The 17367-nt window shown below is 33.9% G+C and overlaps 1 protein-coding gene across 25 annotated transcripts; it reads right to left on the bottom strand.

The window, feature by feature from the left end:
- Positions 1 to 4386: 4386 nt before the first annotated feature.
- Positions 4387 to 16473, bottom strand: LOC111406302 (protein GLE1-like). 25 transcript variants are annotated; one of them, XM_023035660.1, is made up of 15 exons: positions 15437 to 16473; positions 14192 to 14302; positions 12648 to 12812; positions 11618 to 12453; positions 11394 to 11475; positions 11190 to 11276; positions 10660 to 10743; positions 10242 to 10373; positions 9999 to 10121; positions 9494 to 9773; positions 8256 to 8283; positions 8077 to 8132; positions 7345 to 7512; positions 5318 to 5486; positions 4387 to 4806 (listed from the first exon to the last, which is right to left on the bottom strand). In XM_023035660.1, exons 5-10 carry the CDS (start codon positions 11406 to 11408, stop codon positions 9546 to 9548), a joined length of 669 nt encoding a protein of 222 aa, XP_022891428.1. In that variant the 5' UTR covers positions 11409 to 11475; positions 11618 to 12453; positions 12648 to 12812; positions 14192 to 14302; positions 15437 to 16473; the 3' UTR covers positions 4387 to 4806; positions 5318 to 5486; positions 7345 to 7512; positions 8077 to 8132; positions 8256 to 8283; positions 9494 to 9545. The 25 variants fall into 25 exon arrangements, with proteins under 25 accessions (XP_022891428.1, XP_022891444.1, XP_022891425.1 ...); XM_023035676.1 differs by lacking the exons at positions 8077 to 8132; positions 8256 to 8283 and having other exon boundaries at positions 11618 to 11683; positions 12041 to 12134; positions 12246 to 12453; XM_023035657.1 differs by lacking the exon at positions 8077 to 8132.
- Positions 16474 to 17367: the final 894 nt, after the last annotated feature.

Raw genomic sequence — 17367 nt, 5'->3', positions numbered from 1 at the left:
CTATTGTGTATTATACAACATATCGCTAACTTAAAACTTAATAGTAAAACAACAAATAAATATATTATACAAAAGATTTATATTATAAAATAACAAAGCTAACAACGTTTCGAATAATCATTTAAATACTATTTGTCTTGCTGTTTTAGAGACAAAAACATTAATCAAATCTGAATAATTTAGTTATTCAACCATTTCTTTCTCTATTGATAATATAGCTAATCCGTTTATTTTTCTTGTGATATAGTTGATCGGAGGTAAGTCTTGACCAACTTCAATTGGAAAAATTTATTTTCACAAAATATCTCAATCATTTAACAATTAAAGTTTTTAATATAGTTACTATGTTCGCCTGTGTAATTGATCCTACAATAACCACTCATATAAGCCGACCATGCCACAATTATATAAGCCGACAAGACTTTAAACATTTTCAATATATTTAATAACAAATTAGGGCAAGTCATTACTTACCTGAGAAATAGAATTTCGACGAAAATGATAGAATTATGCCGTTGAGAATTCTGCCGTCACAATTCACAAGCTTGAAATAAAAATTTGGCATCAACCACCAATACAAAACCAAAATCAAAAAGTGGAAACCAAACCAAACCATAGACAAAATTCATTCCAGTTGATATTGTTCACCTTACTACTGACACATCTCATAAAAACAACAAACCTAAAATAGTTATGGCACCGACCATGTGCATAAGGTTTTCAAATAACATACAATTGAACATAAGCACAAGTAAAGGAAAACAAAAATCTGGTAACTGGATTGCTACGTATGATTAATGTACTAATGTTATCGCTTCATTTGGGATTTGATAGTTCATTAAATATATTATTAACAGCAGGACAACTAACATATAACATCTTTGCTAATCAATATATGTTTTTATTTTTCAATAGTAATAAAATAGAAGAAACACGAGTAGGGAAGCAAGATCAAAGGAAAAATGAGGCAAACCTTCATCAGCAAGACAACAACACTCTGATTGAGATAATTGTAGTCAAAGGCCCTTCTTAACATCAATCTACCTGAAATAAAACCACATACACAGGCTAAGTAAGAGAAATTGTAATTTTTCAGGGAGTTTACTCTGTCATGAATCTTAACAAGAAAAAATTAATTACATAATGAACATACCATGATCAAATCGAAGAGGACATGCTATAAATTGACAATCAGCACAAAAAAGAGGTAACAAACACTGAAAAAGGGCAATAAATTAGGCCTTTAGGGTTGAAAATGGGCAACTTCTTGTTCTTGTGATTTGTAAGAATGAAGGGAAGGGAGTAGGATTTGGGAACTGACGCGAAGAAGATAAGTCGGGTCGCCCTAGGAAATGAGGCCCTCGTCGAGTCTTTGTCGTTGGTCCAATGATTCTTGGAGTTGGATTGGAGGCGGAGGTCGAGTTGGACATTATAGTCGTTGAAGAGGAGAGGAGGAATGAAATATAAAATCCAATTTTCCAATTTTCCTCATATATATATTGGCCAAAAATAGGCCCATCCGATTTTGGGCCTAGAAGAAAATAATGAATGGAATGGATCCTCTATATTTACCCCAAAAAAAAAAAAAAAAAATATTTGGGCCAAAAATAGGTCCCCTTAGATTTTGGGCATGATGCCCCGGCCTTAGTAGCCTCTTAGCAGGACCGGCTATGGATTTAGATCCCATTTGATTCCTATTTTTTTTCCAAATTTTAATGCTTAGAATAGTATTTTTTTTGAAAATTATGTGGTTGAAAAAAAAATGAAAAATTTTCGATTTACGTGCAATATTATTTTCTGAAAGATTGTATGGTTGAAAATAAGAGAGGAAATAATGAAAGAAAATGGGGGTCAAACCGAGCTTTATTCTACTGACATTGACAACAGTGACATTCTACATTTTTCACATCCTAGCATTTCATTAATACATAAAACCATGGATGTGATGATATATAGCCACCGTTTAGCCCCCATTTCTTAACATTTATATTTTTTCTTATAAATTCATTTTTAACCACACATTTAATGGGATTCACAACTTTTATCAAAATTTACCAAATATCTAATTTTTATCCAAACAAATGGGCTTAATGCAATGTAGAGCTTAAGGTCGACTGAGAAGAAGCATCAAGCCTGGATTAATGTGCCATAGTAGATCAATACATGCAGTAGGATTATAAGAATGAGAAAAAAAGTAAAAAAAGAGAGACTTGAAAGATTGCAATCCATAATATATTGGTCAGAAAACAAGTTTCGGATTTAGATCAAGATTCATGCTGAATAGCATAAAAGATCCCAAGAAGGCTGCGAACAAGTTATCTAACATTGCATTAATGAGAAAATAGAACAATCGTATGGTGAGTTCTATAAGAAAAACTGTTTCCACTGCATCACCTCCTTCAATCACCTTCCACCATAGGTGTAATCTTTGTCCTCAATACCTCTGGAAGGAGTATAGATATTATAGAGATTGCGTTAACAACTCATTCAAGAAGTACGTCCACAACATTGTAAAAAATCTTTATTGAAAATGCTCTCTTTTATTTCAGTCCAGCAAATTAAGGACCTATTTGAAAAGTCAAAAACTAATTTTGCGATTAAGAAGCTGCTTTTGTGGTTGTTTGGAAGATTTCCTCTGTCTAATTAGAAGAACTTTTAGATGAAGTTGGGCAAACGTGGCTTCCTAAAAAAGCCATTCTATGAAAATTAAAAAGCAACTACCCAAATGGGCCCTAATTATGTGTACAAAAATGAATGGAAGGAAGATACTGACCAGTCTTTTTGGAAAAGGAATAACCCTTCTCACTAAACCCCCGTTTGAGCTCCATTATTTCTCATTATATTTAATTAAATTTTTCTCTTTCCTATTTTTAACCATACAATTTTCAATAAAATAATATTACACGTAAATAAAAAACTTTTCAACCACTCATTTTTCAAAAAAAAATACTATTCATCTCATTATAATTTACAAATAATGAAGCTTAAACAACCCCTAATATAGGCTCGGAGATTTGGCAACATGTGGTTTCTCAGATACTCTCCTCCCCCTGAAATTGTGAAACCACTTTCAAGGTAAGTAACATTTGTGAGAAGTTTAAATATTTAAAAATAATTTTTATGCAAGCATTTCTAAAAAATATTTCTTCTCGTACATAAAATTTTATCTTGAGCTTTTAAAGATTCATTGCTAAGAATTAAAACATTTCACCTTTACAAATAAATCCAAAAACATCTAAACTAATGTCATCCATGTTTGACCGTTGAAGTACATTCTTTTGATTGATTTGACGTGAATGCTCAGCTTCTATCTCGAATTTTATTGAACATCAATTGCAAGTCAATTGACAATCTTCAATTAATCAATTTTGCAACAAAAGTTATAACGACTTGAATTCAATTGTTAGATCTAAAAGTAATTTATTTGTTATAATCAAAACATGAAGTCAACCGAACTTCATGAAAAGACTCAAACTAGCCTTTTCTTACCAACTAGTAAGGTTAAGCATGCGAAAAGGCTTCTTCGTATCATTAATATGCTAGCATTTGCCCGCAAAATGCAAGGGTTGTGTCGATTAAAAATTAATATTAGCATGTTCAATGTAAATGAGTAATGATAGACATGTTGAATTTCTCTTTTCTAAAAGTAGCGTCTTCATAGTCTGGTAGAAACAAAGAATACATTGAGAAATGTATTATTTTGGGGGTCATGCTACATGACCACAAACCTTGATACATCGGTTGACACATTACACTCACATGGAGAGGTCGACATTATTTTATTTACCCGGGACCCACACCTCGATTGTTAGAAATGTGTCAAAGAATGTGTTCATTTAGCTTAATTCATTATTTTGACACTATGCAAGTAAAAAAGGATACCATTGAGAAATGTATTATTTTGGGGGTCATGCTACATGACCACAAACCTTGATACATCGGTTGACACATTACACTCACATGGAGAGGTCGACATTATTTTATTTACCCGGGACCCACACCTCGATTGTTAGAAATGTGTCAAAGAATGTGTTCATTTAGCTTAATTCATTATTTTGACACTATGCAAGTAAAAAAGGATACTGTCTCAGAAAATGACGATACTAAAAGGTTACATCTTGGACCAGCTATAACAATCAAACCATAGTTTATAGATAGCCAATCATTCTTGTTCCTATGTTGTAACCTCTCCTCTGTCCAAGACTTAACCTAGGTACTAATATTGCCTGTTAATTTACTGTTGGAAAAACAAATACTTCGTTTTGATCCTACATCTCACTGTAATGGAGATATGTATTACCTTTTCAAACCTTGCGGTTCACCATAATAGGGCCAGGCACTTTGTTTCATCATGCAGGATAATACACATTGTAATAGAAAAATATATAAATAAATAAAATAGTACAGTCAAAAGAGAAATGTAAAGTACACTCCACACATTTTACAGACCCAAAACTATACAAAGAGAACAAAAACATACAACGCCCTTCAATTTAAATCCTCTCAAATCGTTAAGATAAACAATAATATCCACGAAAAAATATAAAGGGAATTCTTGCTAGGACCCTGCATATACATTTTGAAAACTGGCAAAACCTATTTACAGCATGCATTTCAAAGGCAGACCTGTGTAGTCTTACTTCCAACGAACTTCCCAGTGTAGTTCTGGAACTATAAAGGTCGTGTCCAGAACATCATTGCCACTCATACGTGAATTGTTGAGGAGAACTCGCATTGAGGAAACTCATATCCTTGAGCCATCTCCCAAAACATATTTTGTAGCTCCTCAACACTGCATGTCTTACCCTGCATACGGAAACATGGGGTTAGTAAAAGCTCCAAAAAGGAGATTCCAGGACACAAGAAATGTATTACAGCTGACAGACTCTTGCAAAAAGAATTAAGAATCCATCAGTGAAGACGGCAATGGTCTTAAATACTTAATCTTTTCCTAGAATGGAGGTTACAAACAGGTTTGTGAACAAATTTAACCAGTCAAGGTCAAAGCCATAGATTTTCACCACCTAATAAACTACTGATTAGCCAAAATAAAAATATTTTAAAAATGGGAAATAGCAAAGAAGCATGGAGACTGCCTTTCTACCAACCAAAACAAGGCTCAGAAAAAAAAATATCTACCTATTGAATAGCTTTCTTATTTAGGATACTATAAAACCATACACTAAAGTTCTAAAAGAAGATTAAGGGCCCCCCTGTTATAACATTTGCTAAAAACTTCATGTGCAAAAAGCTCAGAGAACTAACTCCAGTCAGAAAAACTAATTGATAAAAGCATAGAAAAAAGGAAAGAACTAACACTCCACACGTTTGTATGAGAAGTCCAAATTCGAACATCCTCCAAATTTGAGGGTTAATTAGATCTGTGAGTGGCAAATGGTGCAAACATAAGCAGTAAGTACTCCCTCCCTGTAATTTTATTTCAGGTTCTGTTCCGATAGTGGGCAGTAGGATTCAAGAGGTCCAATCTGAAAGATCGCAACAATTTGAAAATGAAGTTGATTGCATGCATTTGAAGGATCATGAAAAACTTCTAGGAGATTAATAATTCAAAACCCATAGTTCAGACACATTTTAAGAAACTTCTTCCCCTATTTTTCATTTTTTCCCTTGTAATCTCAATTTGGTTTAAACAACACGAGGCATGTGTGCACCTTATTGTTGAAAGTGAAATAAGTTACTCACTCTTTAGCATTGCTCACACGCTTAAAAGGATCAGAAATCTACCCCCATAAAGATACAATACTGCTAATCATATGTGGTTGTTTTGAATTGAGCCAAATTTCATTTCCAAATATTATTCCATTAATTAGCTAGAACATTTGAAGAATATAACTTTGTTGCATATTCTCTCAAAATGGAATATGAAGAGGAAAACAGTCATTCCAAATGATCCAGCTCAACATTTTTAAGGTTGCTAATTGCTTCACTGCTTATTGTATTTTTAGTTGCCTTAGTAGTAGTGCCACTCGCATGGCCACAGAGGTTATGAGCTGAACGACGCTAATCAAGTGTTGATTAAGTTGGAAATAAGTTATAGCTGAAGCTTGTATTTTGGGTTCCACGTCTTTATATTATATTTGAACATTTTTTGTGAATTTCAAACATGATAGATCTTATCGCTTCATTTTCTATAGAACATGGCTATGAGACTAAGATATCCTGCCTACCTAATTGTATTCGTAAATTATTTTTGTTGTTAACCAATAACTTTCACTTCTAACGTCTCCCATTGAGTCCCCAAACTCTTCTTTTATATATAATGGAAATAGATTGTGCTTAAATGGATTGTGGAGTCACACACACCCGTAATGCACCGACACTGTTGAAGTTTTCTAGTTTTCAATTGCTCGCCTTTGGCTAACCTATAAACCTCTCTCCCTTCTCCGTTCTTTGCCTAGAAAACTCACCAGATTTTTTCACCACATTTTTAACAGCTTTCATGGCATCCTTTCTTGCCTACATACGTCATTCAAGATCTTCACTCACTCATAGTCATTTGCAACCTCATGTAACATGCTCTATTTTTCTCTTAGCTTGATCACTATTCAACCACCGCAACTCCCTGTAGTAAGCTACCCTCCTTTATTATCATTCAAAACCATCTTCAATGTCTTCATTATACAATCACTCATTTTAATCCACATAAAATTTAAAGTAACGTCCAAAATCCCAAGTGGAGTCCCCAAACACTTGATGGTTCACTTATCATCCTTCAGTTCCACCATTTCACCTTAAGATCATTCATATTCCTTTTCATATTAGATTGTTGCCTAAAGAATATATCTAAAACCAAAACTGTTCAGTGAGATTAAAGGGATTCATGAATCCTCGTACCAAGAAAGACTACCAGCCCAAGCCTTCATGGTAAAAGTGTTCATCCTCTGATCGGGAAAAAAGTGCTTGTTAGTATCAGATCACAAGCCTAAGGGTAATTCTAGAAAGACACTTCAACATCATACTTGTTTAAAAAATCAAATCCTTATGTATCACATCAAAAGCACCATGGCCCTTCCCTATGTGCCTATTAATGTCTATCCTTCAGGTACTCAATAACACCTCCATATCCTCCCAAAATTTCAATTTAACCTAATTTCCTAATCTCATTTGTCTAACCACGAATGCCCGATGAATATCCGACAGAAACTGCTTCTAGAGACATTGATGTTTCTAAATCGTGTAACAAGTGAATGATATACAAACAGAGCATTATCTTTTAATTATAATTGCTTCAAGATAATAATCTAAAATTTCATTTTTAAGGAGTTACATCAACTTTCATAAAAATTAAAAGCAAGAAAGCATCATTGATCATAAGAGTTGAACCTTAATGTAATTGTCTGGCCACCAACAAAAAGATCGTGTTAACGTTATGTACTTCTTGATAAAGATAAATTGAAGATATGGCACATTACACCTTTAATACAGATGACACTAATGGCGAAACTCGGGGTCATCAGCACATATGACAATTATTATGTCATCCTTTTCAGCCTGTAGCCCAATTCAATGGAAAAATTATTTTTCAAACCAAATGAAAGCAGTTCCAAATTTACATGGGAGAAGGAATCTAACTAACAACTTGAAGACTACCACAGATTTCTAAGATCATAGAAACACTAAAAAAGTCAACAATATGATGATTATATATAACAAGTACAGTACATTAATACTATAGCAAAATTAAAGTAGATTGAGCTATCCAATAGTTAAACACCAAACTGAGGACCAGGCATTTGAAATACATATATTTCTTTAAGGATTAAGTAATTTCATTATTCATGGAAAATAGATAAAATAATTAATAATGCCACTAGTTTTGTCAAGCTCATATTTAACTTTGCTGCCTTTTCCAATATGAATCACCTGCCATGTAAGTTGAGATCAATAAATGAAACTATGAATTAATTGGTTTATTGCTTCATCACAGTTAAGTTTAGATATGTTATAAGAAAAATTTGACCAACACTCAGGTAAGATAAATATGGCATGGTGACAGGATACAAGGGAATACAGATTTTCAACAGTGAAAATGTAAGTATTTCACATCTAACTTACTCGCGTGGAAGTTAATAATGGTAAACATAGACGGCATGGTCCGCTCGATTCTTGCACTGTGTACATGACAACAAGGGAATAGCATATAGTACCCTTACCACTCTAGCTCACATATAGTAATGCATATTTGATAAACTAAAAAGGATTTCGCTATGCGTAAAAGTTTCGAGACCACTCACACGGTTAAAAATTGCTGGAGCTCCTAGCCTACACAAATATCAAATCAAAGTTAATCGTAAAACGGATAAAATCATAACCATGAGGTTAAGGGGGAAAACCTAGAAAATGGAAACCATCAAATACAGTTTTCTTCCCGACAATCAACAGAAAAATTGGAATTAGGTTGAAGGCACAAGCAAAATTGTCGACGGATTTTTCTCCCTGTGTGAAGATGGAATTTGGAGAGGTTACTTTCGGTGGAGGAGTGAAAGGAGGAGTCTTGGAAAGGAAGAATGAGAATTGAGACTCACAGCAGAAGAGCTTATACGGATTCCAGATATTTTATTCATTTATTGTTATTATATCCTTTAACATAAGACACACAAAGAAAAAACAAATAATTAAACAAAACCAGTTCCAAATAGGTCAAGTGTGAAAATCAATGTGACAAAATGAATAGTGAATTCAAGTTCTCTCTTTTAGGAGGAGTGGTGAAATATATATAAGATTCAGTGTCTAACATGTACTCTCCAAGGTTATTTGAATTTCAAATTGGGGATCGCTATAGTTCCTCATAGCATGAATTGCCTTGCTCCTGTTATTAACTAACAATTTCATGTAATCAAAGTTCAGCATTGATTAAATGGTGCCTGCACTGAACATATTCCTGGCTCCGCCCCTGTAGTAAACCTTTTATATTTTGAGGAAAGGGGATGATAAATTATTAATGACGGAGGGCAAGGCAATGAGCTGCTTCGTTTAAGGGAGAAATTGTTGAGACAATTGTGAACAAAATCCTTAGTGACTAGAATTAAAGCGATGAGGTTACAAGCAATTATGCTACTCTACTTAATGGGCTAATCTTTTGGGGATGGAATCTCAATTCATAATATAAATTTTGATCAACTCATTTAGATTGTTTGATTCGACCAATTATTCAAGTAAAACACCCATTTCTAAAGTAGTTCAATTACTTTCAGTTAGCTGATTGAGTTAACTCACCTTACAAACGTGACATTAATTTTAAAGAAAAATTATCAGATAATAAACCAGAAGAAATGAAGAAGGTGAGAAATGGGGAAAATTTTTTGATATAGAAAGTGACAAATAAGTTAATTGTTCACTGAATTAAAAGAGGAAGTGAAGACACTTCAAGAGAACAAAAACCAGACAACTGGGTAGAGCATGCGAAAAACAAAGAGATGAATCCATTTTCATCACAAATTGTGGTGGTCCAGATACGTTTATGAACACATACCTCTCCATTGGACCGACTGCATATTAACTGCTTAAGCATCAACTGATCACCATTAGAAATAAGAACTTGAATCCAGGTGGCTTTTCAATTGCAGTTCATCAGGTTCTTCCTTGAACTTTTTTGACTCCATGTAATGACGAATGTTCACTATGACCTTGTTCAACTTCGCGTTCAACTCTGGATCGCCTTCTTTCAGCGAGTTGAGAAAATCACGAGCAATGATGTTAAGCAACTTCTCAAACTGAGTTCTGTATCTCCTGTAAAGTGCAAATCCAGCCATCTGTGCACCAAAATATTTCATCTTTTAAGCACATTTAAAAGCTTGTTTGGCACTATTTATAATATGTTTATTGGTAAAACCTACTTTTTATCCACGTATTCGTGAAATCCACAAGGACTACCAGTCTAATTATAATATAAAGTTATAAACCTTTTATAATCACTTCCCAAACACGCACTTAAAATGAGTCGGGGAATGAGATTTGAAAATTCAGCATCAACTTACCTCAAGAAATGATTGCAAAGCAACAGCAGTATACAGGTTTGCCCGGAGAGCATTCAAGAATCTGGCAAGCCATGCCCAGCCTTCTCTAAGTCCATGCAGGTTTTGAAAGCCGTTAACTTCAGTCTGCCATATATGCATATTTTTCAAAATTAAAGAAAAGAAGATAGACAGACGAGCGCCCGCCAGCATATCATCATTGCATTTTCCAACATTGTTAAAATTCAGGAAGTAACAGTCATAAACCTGAACTAGAGCTCCATATAGTTTCATGTATGAAGTTAACCTTTCTACATAACTATCAGTACTATCAATCTTCCCATCTTTTTCCTCATAACCAATGACTTTGTAGTAAGCATCTTTTGTCTTAAAACGTGCCTAAAATAGAAAAAGACAGTTCAAAATCCATACACCAAGGATCAGCACTAGTAACAGAAACAAGAAGAAAAACACTTGACCTGTAATACAAAAAAGAAACAGAGAAAGAGGAGATAGAAAAAATAGATGTCTTTAAGCTTTACAGGGTCTTCATGCCACAAGACTATTGTGCAGACAAGAGCTAAAATAATAAATTAAATATCACAGGCTTTTCCTAGTGAAACCATAATCAACTGTAGGACATACAAAAATAAAAAATAAAAATACAAGAATAAAGAGGAATTACCACAAAGTAACTTATATGCTTTGGTACAGTGTAGATGCAAGCTCTGTTCAACTCAGCTAGAAGAATATCCGGGGCAAGAGGGATCTATGTTCAAGGAAATAAATCATGAAATTGCAAAGAAGCTGAGACCATAAAATCATTGCTGATTTAATCAAGAATCATGAATTATACAGGAGAGATGTGAGATGCCCATTTTTAGGAAAACTAAAATTGAACAAAAGCCTTAGATAATTCTGAAATAATTTGTGAATGTGGGGATGAGGGATGAGGGGGATCTGTGTAAGAAGGAAATAAATCATAGAATTGCAAATAAGCCAAGAACATAAAATTAAGATTTAATTGAGAGACAAGATGTATAGAGACAAAAGTAAAACAAATTTTTCTTTCCAAGAGTCTTCAGATAATTTTGAATTATGCGTAAGAGTTTGTATGTGTGTGGGAGGTGGGGTGGAGTGGTGGCTGAGACCAGAATGAAGCAAAGAAGATCATTTAAACATATGCAATAGTAGGGATATAGTAGCGTATTTTACCTTCGATGTCACAAGAACAATGAAACGACTATAAGCAAAAGCGATACCACTGAAGCTTTTTTGAGGATTTGCACTCTGGGACACAACCTGCATAATTTAAGACCCAAAAAGATGTTAGTACGTTCATCACATCCTGTTTTGTAAACACCCAAAAATATAAAAAAATACCATTCTGAACATGCTAGAAATATCTAACGATCTTACCTTCTCTGCAAACATTAGGATACTGATGGATTGGGGACATTCTGGACTATTAATTAGCTTTACTAACGCATCTGCTTTTGTTCTGGACAAAGAGAATCAAACTGTTGCATATCAAACCAGTTGTGTATTGACAGCCCCATATAAATATGAAAAGATTCAGGTTTTGGAGACCCAAAAGCGAAAGCCATTAACACAGGTGTTAACGAATTTAGGACTCAACTGACATTTTCTATTGATGCAGAGATTCTTTTGATTTGTCTCGCAATATGCTGTCCATGTCCATGATAATCCTGCTGGAACAAACAAATTGTCAATGATAGTTTATATAAGCAAGAAAATTATCGTAAGATTCCAGAAGAACGACATCCATACATCAAATGAACAACGCTGCACAACAAACCCAGATTACAGAACGTTAAGGATAAAAACAACTAACCTCTTGCATGACAACTAATTTCCACCCATCACAACCTATGTGCTCTAAATTTGTTTGATGAATAGTTGCATGTTGAGAAGTTTTAGTACATAAAACATAAAAATGAGGAGAACGTAGCAAAAATATATTCACAATTTATCATTACAGAGTTAAAACAATCTAATGCCAGAGCTTCAGAACTCAATCTGCCATCATTTCTCTAATGATTTACCTTATTAGTGCTCAATCGTATAGCCTCATTTTTTGCAGATATTCTTTATAAGTCAGCAATCTTCTTTCCTCCAATTCTAGAGCATTTCGTGCAGCTTTGGTTATATTTCCAGCCACCATATTTGATAGTTGAAACCGCACATAAGAAAAGAGACGAGGGTCAAATTTTTCTCTCTCTTCTCAATGACACACAAACACACATATACCTGATAATTGGACTTCTTTCTTAAAATCATTTCCGGCCACTGCGGATTGTCCAACAGTCTCCTTAGAATCAACTACAGTCATGGTAGCAGAATCTGTTTTAGTTTCTACAGTAATTTTCATTGCAGCTTCTTGAGCAGCTCTTTCCTCAGCTTCCAGTGCTTTTTTAGCCTTTTCATCTATTTCAGCTTTTAGCCTTGCCTGCATCAACTAAACAAGCTATCAAAAATTATATTGAGCTAATGATTCACACAACATTTCTACCATATAAAAATGAACCACGAGTTTCTAAAAAAGCAGTCAAACTGCAGGTATGAATTGCAGAATCTAAGCCACTGAATTCACGTGACAATATGACACTATAAAAGAAAGCTAGAAGAAATTCAGACAAAATGAGAAAGAACCTCTTCTTCTGCTTTAATCTTTCCTAGCAACAATTTTTCTTTGCCTTTTCCTTTCGTTTAACCTCTTCTCGAACGGCATCATCTCTTATTCTTCTTTCTTCTATTTGGGATCTATGCTCATGATCCCTCTGTACAGCAGTCAAGTGACTATCAAGTGCTTCCGCACTGCAGCAACACAACATAATTGTAAGCAAGTTCTTCTCCTTCAAATTAAACTATAGGAAAAAATATGATAAACATTACCCCATGTCCCGCTCAAAAAAAATTAATTGAGGTCCCTCTATAACAACTTAACGTCTTAGATGAGGTGGTTCAATAAGGTAACCAAGCAAGCAAAGGTCCTAAGTTCAAGTTTCAATGTGCCACACATTTATAAAAATGAGCAATTGAGCACGAGTCACAATTACCTTTAATTAAAAAAAAATTAAAAAATAATAATAATAAGAAGAAGAAGAAGAAGAATTGGTCCACATATGAGGGCATGCTGAACACTAAATACAAATGAATAAATGCATTCCTCTTTAATGGTTTAGGCTTTTAGGTTTCATGTTCAACATACGCCATAATATAAGCAAGTAAAAAAAATCACAATCAAATCAATGTTGCAGATCTGCAAATTAGGGGGAATTTCCTACGTGCATATAACTATGTTAGTGTTTCTAATACACAAAAGCCAAATAAATACTCTTCAATAATATCTTATGTCCTTAAGAGCATTATGAGTATCTAGTAAAAGTTAAAAGATGTTATCTCCACTGCTAATCATAACTATGTTTAGGCTACAATTAATTCTTCTGCAGTGGGGACTACAATGTACTTAAATCTCATTTAGTGCATCTTTTAATTCTAATTAAATTACAATAATTCTAGGTCAATGTTGACCAAGTTACAAAATTGAGGTATCTCATCTTCAAGCAAGTAGCCCACAAGTACAATTCAGTAACTAGAATCTATAAAATGCTAGCTCTACTAAAATTATGGCACGAAATCAACATCCATAATAAAACTAAGCACCCATTTGATCCCCATTTTTGGAAATGAAAATGGGTGAAATAGTGTTTTTTTGAAAAATGAATGATTGAAAAAGAAGGAAAAGTTAATAATTCAACAAAAAGAGCACATAAGAACAAAAAGAGCTATTCAAGTGAATTAAAACTAGTTAATAATTCAACAAAAAGAGCACATAAGAACACACACAATTGAGAAATGCCACATGCCTTTTGGTACGTTTAGCGATGCAATGAGTAGAAAAGCTATTCAAGTGCTTCAAAAAGTGTGTGCTCAAAGTAAAAGAAGTAAAACTATAAATCAATCGCCTTAAAGTTTATTTAAGAAGCACAAATGGGCTTTGGGGCAGTGGTTTTTAAAGCATGAGCCAGGTTCATAGTGTCATAGATGTTGCCAAGCACAAAATTCCAAAATCTATATGTAAACATTTTAGTGCCAGCCAATCATTAAGTACAAATGTCACTAATCAAGCAAATAAACCAGAATTTTCACTTTCTAGCAAAGCAATTAGAAATTAAATAACTAAATCTGCCCACCTTAAGACTGAACTGAAGGTCATGAATTATCTCGGGAGCGCTCCTTCCACTAATCCCACTTTATTCATCAAACATGGGATTCCAAGAGGTAATTTTTCTTCAGAATCATCACTATCAGCAAGAGAACAAAATTTTTAACAATCAGATTAAAGTTAAGAAGAAATTAACCAAATTCAAGGAGGGAAAAAAAATGAATGCCTCTTGAAAAAGTTCCTCATAGAAAAAATCATGGAAATTTAAATTTATATGGTTTCATTTTTGTGTTGGAAAAGATTGTCAAAATTTTCGATTTCGTTCTCCATCATCTTTTTTATATAGAATTAAGGTGTCTTGATGGAAAATATTCCTGTTATGCATTGCCATTCCATTTTTACAATTTTTGAAATGATTGTGTTCAGAAAGACCTTAGCACCTCAGCTCCTAAATATTTGAAGGGTTAAGGACATCAATGATCATTCTCCTATATATATTGCACAAGCTGAAAGATAGAATTGCAAAATAAAACATCACTCACAACCTCGAGAAATTAGGCTAGCATCATATTTAATCAATTGTTCAAACACCTTTATTCCGTTTTCTTTTGGCACATTTAGATCAAATTTTCTAGCAGATATAATTATAAGTAAAGAGAAGTACAACCTGATTGATGAGTCTAAATTAAAAATTTCCCAAAATTTATGCAAGTGAAACGATTTAGCAATCAACATTCAAATAAAACCTGAATAATGAGAATGAGTAATTAACAATAGCACATAGGAGTAAATTTTGTAAACAAATAAGCAATATACAAATAATTTCCAGGCCTTAAACAGTTAATTATGCATTGTAAAAAAATAATATACAAATCTTTTCTGTTGCCAATATTTTCACTATGTAATTCATCAAAATCTAGAGAAATTAAAAGCTCAAATCAATAGCTCTGCTGTCAATTATGCACTTGCAAGTAAAGATTCATGTGAAAGTAAAGATTTCTTTATTCAAAACCCTCAATAAGTTAGCCCGCAAAATTTACACTTCGAAAGTGTAGCAGAAATTTACACTTTTCTTTAAGAAACCCCAAAATACTGCTTTTTCTCACTGCCCACGAGCAACTTAGCAGAATTTCTGTACAAATTCAGTGCCTTCACTCCAAAAAAAAATCACAACTATTTAACCATAACCCTGCTATCATTATGTATTTGCAAGTAAGCGAAACACACATTAACATTAATTTGGTTATCACCTCACATTCAACAAAAAGTATACCTAAATTGTACGCGTTTGCAGAAGTTGAAATCAGCCAAAAGCATTTTAGGATCTGCCGAAATCGGATGAACCATCAATTATCCGGTATTGCGAAGGAAGGAAAATTCGTGGCGGGAGGGGAAAAGGAGAAGGAAAGCTTCGACGCTTAAAAGGTTAGGAGGCTTTCTGTTTGCATTTCTGTTTTCTATTTTTTCTGAAATCATTTTTCATTTTCTGTTTGAGGCCTCATTTTTGAGATTATGAAAAACAAGTTTGGTTTCTCAATCTGAAAAACATAAAAATTAGAAAATGTGTTTTGTTCAAAAAATTTTGAAAACTCCCATTCCGCTTCTCTTTTTCACTCTCAATACCACCACCTCCAAAACATCACTTTCCGACCACCGGATCATAGCAGCAACTTGAAGCCCACAATGTCATCCACGCACCCGACCCAATAGCTGGCCTTAACTCCGGCCGAATAGGCTAGGATTTCGGCTCAAAAGAGGCCAATCGCGAGACATTAGAACGGTAGAAAACTCCCATTCCGACGAAGATTTCTGCATGAATTGATGAAATTAAAGTATTATCCATGGTTGTAGAGACATACCTAATACTCGACTTTCGCCAATCGACTGGTGCCAATCCCCAAAAACACAAATCGAAGCAGGCAGGTTTGATTCGCGACTGCCATGTTTGATTGATTCACATTAGAATGAAATGGTGCATTATTGGTTGATGTTAGGACATGATATTGTTCGCCTGGATGAGGGCTATCGAGTGTTGGTGGTGCGCGACCGTGGGCATCGTCGGAGGTGGATATTCCGGCGGAAAAGGGGTTGTGACATTCGTGGGCTGGATTTTCTGTTGCTTCGTGTTGATTTGTGGCTGTTGGTTAGTTGGAGATTGTAGAGGGGAAGGAGGCGAGGCTAATGGTGGTTGCATCCGGTGGTTTGGCAGCCGAAAGATGGTGGTTTGGCGGCCGGAAAAGTGAGTAGAAGGAGAGAGCCGAGAGTTGAACGGTGAAAAGGAAATGCCGTTTGAGTGTTTTCAATGTTTGGCTATTTTCAACTGAAAACACTCAAAATACCAAAAAGTCGTTTTGGGTTTTTTTTGTTAAATTTTCCCTTGTTTTCAAAAAGCGTTTTCGAAAATAGTCGACCAAACGCATTTTCGATTTTTGAGAAAATGGAAAACGGAAGATGGCCCGAAAAAGCCAAAAAGAACGCACCATTAACCTTGTTTTTCGGCTTCACTTAACTTTGAAGTATCTACAAAATTTCATTGTTGGTCCCCAAATGTTTATTATAGTTACATGATCAACCTCCAATAACATAAATCTTATAAATTATATTGAAATATATTCTATTTCCCTACACAAGATTCACACAATAATTTAACTAATATTTAGCTCCTGCTTAATTTGAATAAAAACTCTGATAAAAATCTAAGTCGAAGCTAATAATTAATTTTTATCATATATTTTATGAGACTAATAATTTTTATCGAATTCTCAACCATACATTTAGCCCCTGTTTGAGCTCATTAAAAATAGTTTTTGAAAAAAGAAGAAGAAGAAGAAGGTATTTTGAAATAGTGATTTATTGGAGAATGAGTTGTTAAAATTAAGAAAAAAATTTGAATTTACATGTAATATTATTTTATTAAAAATATGTGGTTGAAAAAAAAAAGATAACAATGCATTTTGGAATAAAATGAAACCCAAACAAGGACTTTATTAATTTTTATCAAAATATATTTGAAATTTTATTTTTTAGCTACACCAAACAGGACTTAAACGGTTTAGTGTATTTCAAATTTGACTGGTTAACTATGGAGGCAAACTTGTTACTTTTAAAATGTTTAGGCCAACTTGTTACTTACTGGTTAATAAATTGGTAATTGTGAAATTTTTTTCTTTTTTTCATTTTTTTTTATATCTAGGTATCCCAACT

The sequence above is a fragment of the Olea europaea genome, chromosome 12, assembly GCF_002742605.1.
Source record: "Olea europaea var. sylvestris chromosome 12, O_europaea_v1, whole genome shotgun sequence".
Classification (NCBI taxonomy): Eukaryota; Viridiplantae; Streptophyta; class Magnoliopsida; order Lamiales; family Oleaceae; genus Olea; species Olea europaea.
The sequence above is the reverse complement of the archived record's forward strand: the minus strand, read 5'-3'. Positions and strand labels throughout refer to the sequence as shown.